The 6,191-nt window shown below is 46.9% G+C and overlaps 2 protein-coding genes across 2 annotated transcripts; both read left to right on the top strand.

Annotated features, from left to right (window-relative positions):
- The first annotated feature begins 266 nt into the window (after positions 1 to 266).
- On the top strand, positions 267 to 1,789 carry LOC119356687 (agmatine coumaroyltransferase-1-like). The gene has a single exon (XM_037623666.1). The coding sequence runs from the start codon at positions 388 to 390 to the stop codon at positions 1,705 to 1,707; it is 1,320 nt and encodes a 439-aa protein (XP_037479563.1). The 5' UTR covers positions 267 to 387; the 3' UTR covers positions 1,708 to 1,789.
- Positions 1,790 to 3,517: 1,728 nt separating this feature from the next.
- Positions 3,518 to 5,809, top strand: LOC119352102 (outer spore wall assembly protein SHE10-like). The gene is made up of 2 exons (XM_037618834.1): positions 3,518 to 3,653; positions 4,884 to 5,809. The coding sequence occupies exon 2, from the start codon at positions 4,886 to 4,888 to the stop codon at positions 5,513 to 5,515; it is 630 nt and encodes a 209-aa protein (XP_037474731.1). The 5' UTR covers positions 3,518 to 3,653; positions 4,884 to 4,885; the 3' UTR covers positions 5,516 to 5,809.
- Positions 5,810 to 6,191: the final 382 nt, after the last annotated feature.

The raw sequence follows: 6,191 nt of genomic DNA, 5'->3' as shown, positions 1-6,191 counted from the left end.
ATGCATATGATACTCGTTACAACCAGCCTCACCGGTACTAACGATGCTGCCACTACTCCTGTTTCCTCTCTTCTCGACGGCTAGAAAATGTCATGCATGGTCAACTCAATTCGCCAATAGCAAAAGAAAATGTCCATCCCCCACCTACCTAAAGAAATGTCTTTTGACCAATCCAATTCCAACCCCGGTTGCTCCAATGGAATGTCTCAGGAAATGCATGCAAGCATGCATCGCCCTCCGGCTCTATATAACACTCGACATCTGCTCATCCAGTCTCACCATCCAATAATCACACACTACTACTACCTTGCTTGTACCAGGAAGAACACCAGCCGAGCTACCTTTGCTCAGCAAGAAAGCTCATTCTTACGCACGTTCACTGTTGACATGAAGATCACCGTGCACTCGTCCAAGGCCGTCAAGCCCGAGTACGGCGCCTGCGGCGTCGCTCCAGGCTGCACCGCCGACGTCGTCCCGCTCACCGTGCTCGACAAGGCCAACTTCGACACGTACATCTCCGTCATCTATGCCTTCCACGCACCGGCGCCGCCCAATGACGTCCTCGAGGCCGGGCTGGCCAGGGCGTTGGTGGACTACCGCGAGTGGGCCGGCCAGCTCGGCGTGGACGCCAACGGCGAACGCGTTATCCTGCTCAACGACGCCGGCGCGCGTTTCGTGGAGGCGACGGCCGACGTGGCGCTCGACAGCGTCATGCCGCTCAAGCCCACGCCGGAGGTGCTCAGCCTGCACCCCAGCGGCGATGACGGCCCCGAGGAGCTCATGCTGATCCAGGTCACGCGCTTCTCGTGCGGGTCGCTCGTCGTGGGGTTCACCACGCAGCACATCGTGTCCGACGGCCGCTCCACCGGCAACTTCTTCGTCGCCTGGAGCCAGGCCACCCGCGGCGCCGCCGTCGACCCCGTCCCGGTGCACGACCGCGCTTCCTTCTTCCATCCCCTCGAACCGCTGCACGTCGAGTACGAGCACCGTGGCGTCGAGTTCAAGCCCTACGAAAAGGTGCACGACGACGTTGTCCGTGCGGACGGCGACGACGACGAGGTGGTGGTGAACAAGGTGCACTTTAGCCGGGAGTTCATCTCCAGGCTCAAGGCGCAGGCGTCGGCGGGCGCGCCCAGGCCGTGCAGCACCCTGCAGTGCGTGGTGGCGCACCTGTGGCGGACCATGACGATGGCGCGCGGGCTCGACGGCGGGGAGAGCACCAGCGTCGCCATCGCGGTGGACGGGAGAGCGCGGATGAGCCCGCAGGTGCCGGACGGATACACCGGTAACGTCATCCTCTGGGCGCGGCCCACCACGACGGCGGGTGAACTCGTGGCCAGGCCGTTGAAGCACGCGGTGGAGCTCATCAGCCGGGAGGTGGCCCGTATCAACGACGGCTACTTCAAGTCCTTCATCGACTTCGCCAACTCGGGCGCGGTGGAGAAGGAGCGGCTGGCGGCGACGGCGGACGCGGCTGAGATGGTGCTGAGCCCCAACATCGAGGTCGACAGCTGGCTGCGGATCCCGTTCTACGACATGGACTTCGGCGGCGGCCGGCCCTTCTTCTTCATGCCCAGCTACCTGCCGGTGGAGGGCCTGCTCATCCTGCTGCCCTCCTTCTTGGGCGACGGCAGCGTGGACGCCTACGTGCCACTCTTTAGCCGCGACATGAACACCTTCAAGAACTGCTGCTACACCCTCGACTAGCTCCACTTGACGTACCTGCCATGTGCAAATGTGTGCCTGGTGTCGGATCAACGTTAGCTACTTGCCTAGTTATATTTTTGAAGTTCTTGATTCAATTGTCCATGCTGTTTTGGAAGAGTAAATAAACGAAATTTTAATCTTTCAGATCGTGAGCATGATTAAGGCAAATATTTTACCAATGGGCTTTTGAGATATTTCTTTGCGGGAAGGCTTATTCAGATATTTCTTCTAACTTGATAATTTTTCTGCATTACAATTTACAACTAGGGCACTAATATTCTATTATGTCAGACCTTGACGGCGCATCCATTATTGATACATAGATGCGTTAAAAATTTAGTTAGTTTTAGCAGGCAATTGCCATTTTTACCTGTCATTCAATTATTATTGTAACAAACTAATTTTCTGTGCGTTGCAATGGAGGATGCATATTCTAGTGGTTCAACTCAATAGTGTCCTTTGTATACCTTACATTCATCATATTCTAATACAAAAAGTGATTTGATGATTGAGTTAATGCAAAAGATTAGATTTTACATGATCTCCTGTGTTTGACATATAGCATGCTTTGATTTTATTTAATTGAGTTAATGCAATTACTTTATAACCACCACGAGGCGCTGCAAAAGATTTGATTGAGTTAATGTAGGATGTGTTGAGGGAAGGCTTCACCAACAGACGTACAACTACCAACTTCCCTTTAATAGTAGAGATTGTGTACCAAAAGCGTAGACTTGATTTGATAATATTTTTTCGCTTATCAAATAAAACATGAATTTATGTGGTTAGTAAATAAGACATGAGACAGTTGAGGCGGTCTTGATGGGAAACCGGTAGGACATAGTAGAGTTGAGAAGGGAAAAATCAAAACGGGGAGGATCGAACGCGAGAACGTAGGTGAAGTTGAAGGAGCGAAACAAAAATCTTACACTGTTTTTAAATAGTGGAGATAAAGATTGTTCAGTTTCTGTTGTGAATTCTTTAATCTTAAAATTTGACGGCTCTCTGGATTTATTTCAGTCTTTTCGCTAATGTTTGGAGATGTTCACGTCAACTATGGAAGCGTTTGTGGTGGCTTCGTCAATCTCAAGATAAAGTATCGGCTCGGTGTTTCAGAGATGCTCATAAGGGTAGGGCTTGAGTGCGTGCATTTATATGATGAGTGTGTGTACGTATATGTATGATTGTCTGCGTTTGTAATGTGTTACAAAAATCACAGCTCTGGTCTTGCCTATGCATCTTGTGAGCGTGTGAGTGTGGTGGTGGTCTACGCTGTGAAATGAATCAAGAGGCAAACACGGCGCGAACATACAGTCTCAGCCCTCTGGCACGACAGATGCGTGCGAGCTGGCCCTACCGCCCACCCCAACGAACATATCGTTCAATTTATTTTTTTGCCATGCTATGACTGTAATGCCCGTGTTTATTAGAAATAATAAGGTTTTGGTATTTGATAATTAACAAAAATTAGCACACGCTAGAGTAATAATTATCAGCGTAATTAGATAAAATCAATCATTGGCAATCATTGGTTATTACTAACTAAGAGTAGTCAACTAAATTCCTTAATGTGGAAGGATATGCATTAGAGGAACATGGTGGTAGAGCCTTCGGGTAGGAGGGCCACGTGTGGGTGTGGTACAAGATATTTTGCACCTCAAGCTTGCACTTATCTGTAGCATTTAATGCTCTATTGAGTCAGCTAGGCACGTGTTATGTAAAAGTACAAGCAGCTGTAAAATCTAGGGACACCGAGGCTGTTGATATTTTTGAGTTACAGTGATCCAGCTCCATCCCCTACACCCTACCATGCCTATAAATAGAGGAGCAAGAGCACGCTGTAGTACTCATCCCAGCATACAAACCAGTTCACTAGCTAGCTTTGCATGGAGTAGAATCACTGATCGGCAAGAGCCCTCGGAGGAAGCAGCGAGTCAGCGAGTCAGGCAAGCATGCGTTCCATCTAGCCTTTCTAGCTGTCCTATTCCTTGTTTTGTCTCACTGTTCATGCCATGCTCTATAGCCAGTAGTACTTCTGAAGCTCTATAATGTGCACTGTTCGTGTGATTTGATCCCTGTACATCTCTTGAAGCTAGCATGCATACCACAGTACTACTTTTTGGTTTATGATCACGGTGGAGAAATCCTTGGTACATGCATGTGAGCACATAGATTAATGGCTCATGCATGGATGGTTGTTTCTGTGGAAAGCCTAGAGATATTTATCTTGGTCTTGCATGTATTTCCTTTTGCTAATCCTTGTCTAGTAAATTTTATAAAAAACTGGTGTCACGACGGCAAATGTATTGTACCGGTCACAGTTCAGGTATGGGACTGTCTGAGTTCTCCGCTAAGAACGACACTCGTTCGGAAGCGTGTTGATGATGGATCCGTAGGAGCGATCGACACTAGTAAGTCGAGTGGTTGGTTCTTGGGGGAATATAGAGCTCTGCTCTACTAGCGCATGTGTGGTTCTAGTCGAGACTATCGACATCGGAGTACCCCTCTTAAGAGCGTAAAAGTGTGAAATTTCACCCCTATGACTCCCGGGTTGGGAAGCTTGCAGTCATATGTGATGCCAGTTATTTCCTTTCTTTTTTTAAATTAAATCCGTTATCTTTCTCTGCCATCAAACTCTTTCTATACAACTAACCCCTTTGTTTTTGTCACTTTTGCCGTGAGAGGTTCCGTTTTTACCCGTGTGCTTGCTGAGTATGAGATCATACTCATTCTTGCTATTGTTGTTGATTTTGCAGAAGTAGCAAAATGATGGATGTGCTGATGAGAATGATGAACAGTAGGAGTAGCTCTACGGGTTGGGAATAAATAAAGAAGTTGCATGTATCATGACCTTTGTAATAGCTAGTAATGAATAAAGTTGGCTCTTGTGCATACTCGAATTTTTTTTGTTTACTAGCCTAACATGCCTATAAACTTGAGATTTATAAGCATGTGGCGATTGTCACAGCTAAGACCCACTTGGGGCGTGACAATTTTATTGGCATCAGAGCCAGGTTAAAAAAAGTATAAACACTAATGTGGGTTTAACTAAGGGGATAGTCTAGGTACGTAAAGCAGGAATTAACGATTAATTGAATGCTTATTTTCTGTGCTTAATTAGCATGTTTGATATGTAGTCTGTATTTATTTTTGAACTAAATGTGTGCTGAAAGCAGGGATGGATGAGTATACAATCTTCCATCTCAACTTTGTGAGCATATTAGAGGAGGTAGCTGAACATTTCCATTTGGAGCCGCCGGTAGTGTCGACAGTGAAGCGTTTTGAGGGCGATGGGTACCAAGGTGCAGTACATTTGCAGCTCACCCCAGATGATGATAATTCTTATAAGACCATCTATGGGTATGGTGAAGATGCTAAAGATGCTGGCAACCTTGCTGCACGGGAAGCACTCAAGTTTCTTCATTTTTCTGTTAACTTTGCTTTGGTGGACCTGCATATGTATGAGTACTGGGAGGTACTACTAACTCTAGTGCAGAAGGAGCAGCAACACCACATAGAGATGACACAACTAAACCAGTTTCATGAGGCTTGCCGGCAGCATGAGTTAGAGTATCTTGAGCAAGAACATGATGACTGTGTTTATGAGATCAAGCATGACCTCAACCTCCAGATAGAGGACAGGGATCGTTGGCTCAAAATAAAAGAACACAAGAGTAAGAAACTGAAGCTGGAGCGTGATCAGTTGGAGGAGTTGACCAACAAGCAGGAGAGTAAAATCATGGAGCTAATGACAGAGAACAGAAGCCTCCGTGAGAAGCTGGCGGAAAAGCTACAGGCGCATGAATAGGATGCGAACGGTGGCACTTAGAGATATGAAGCAACTGTTCCTAGCTTTTAAATAAATGGTTGTAGTAGTACTGTTTGTATATAACCTGCTAGGAACTGTTCTGGTAGTAGCCTTTTGGCTAGCTATCACTAGCTTGTTGACAACTCTAGCAGTATGGGTGTCTATAGTAGAGTGGCTGGAGGGAGACGTGGATGGCAGCAACACATCTAGTAGACAGGATGCGTAATTTTGATTGTACTACTGCTTTCCTCTTTAATAATCAGCTAGACCTGGTATATATGTATATGATGCATGTTCTAATGTTGACAGCTTTATTTATTTCTTCCTCTAGTATCATAGATGGCTAGTCACAATGGTGATTTCTCAGCATCACAGTCTGGTGATGGCCGGAATGCACTAGCAGCTGCAGCAGAGCAACCACTTCCAAATGAGTTGCTTATAAATATTTTGCAACGTCAAGAACAAACCCAAATGAAGCAGACTGAAATTCTGGAATATATAGTGCAACAGTCAACTAAAGGAAAGGAGTCGTTCGATGGAGACAAACAGGGCGCATTACGTGAGTTCCGTCGACTCAAGCCTCCTGTTTTCCAAGGTAGTGCAAACCCAATAGAGGCCGAGGACTGGCTAACAGAAATAGAGAAAAGTTTTGATGCCATGCATTGCCCTGATGAAA

The sequence above is a fragment of the Triticum dicoccoides genome, chromosome 2A (assembly GCF_002162155.2).
Source record: "Triticum dicoccoides isolate Atlit2015 ecotype Zavitan chromosome 2A, WEW_v2.0, whole genome shotgun sequence".
NCBI lineage: Eukaryota > Viridiplantae > Streptophyta > Magnoliopsida > Poales > Poaceae > Triticum > Triticum dicoccoides.
The sequence above is the reverse complement of the archived record's forward strand: the minus strand, read 5'-3'. Positions and strand labels throughout refer to the sequence as shown.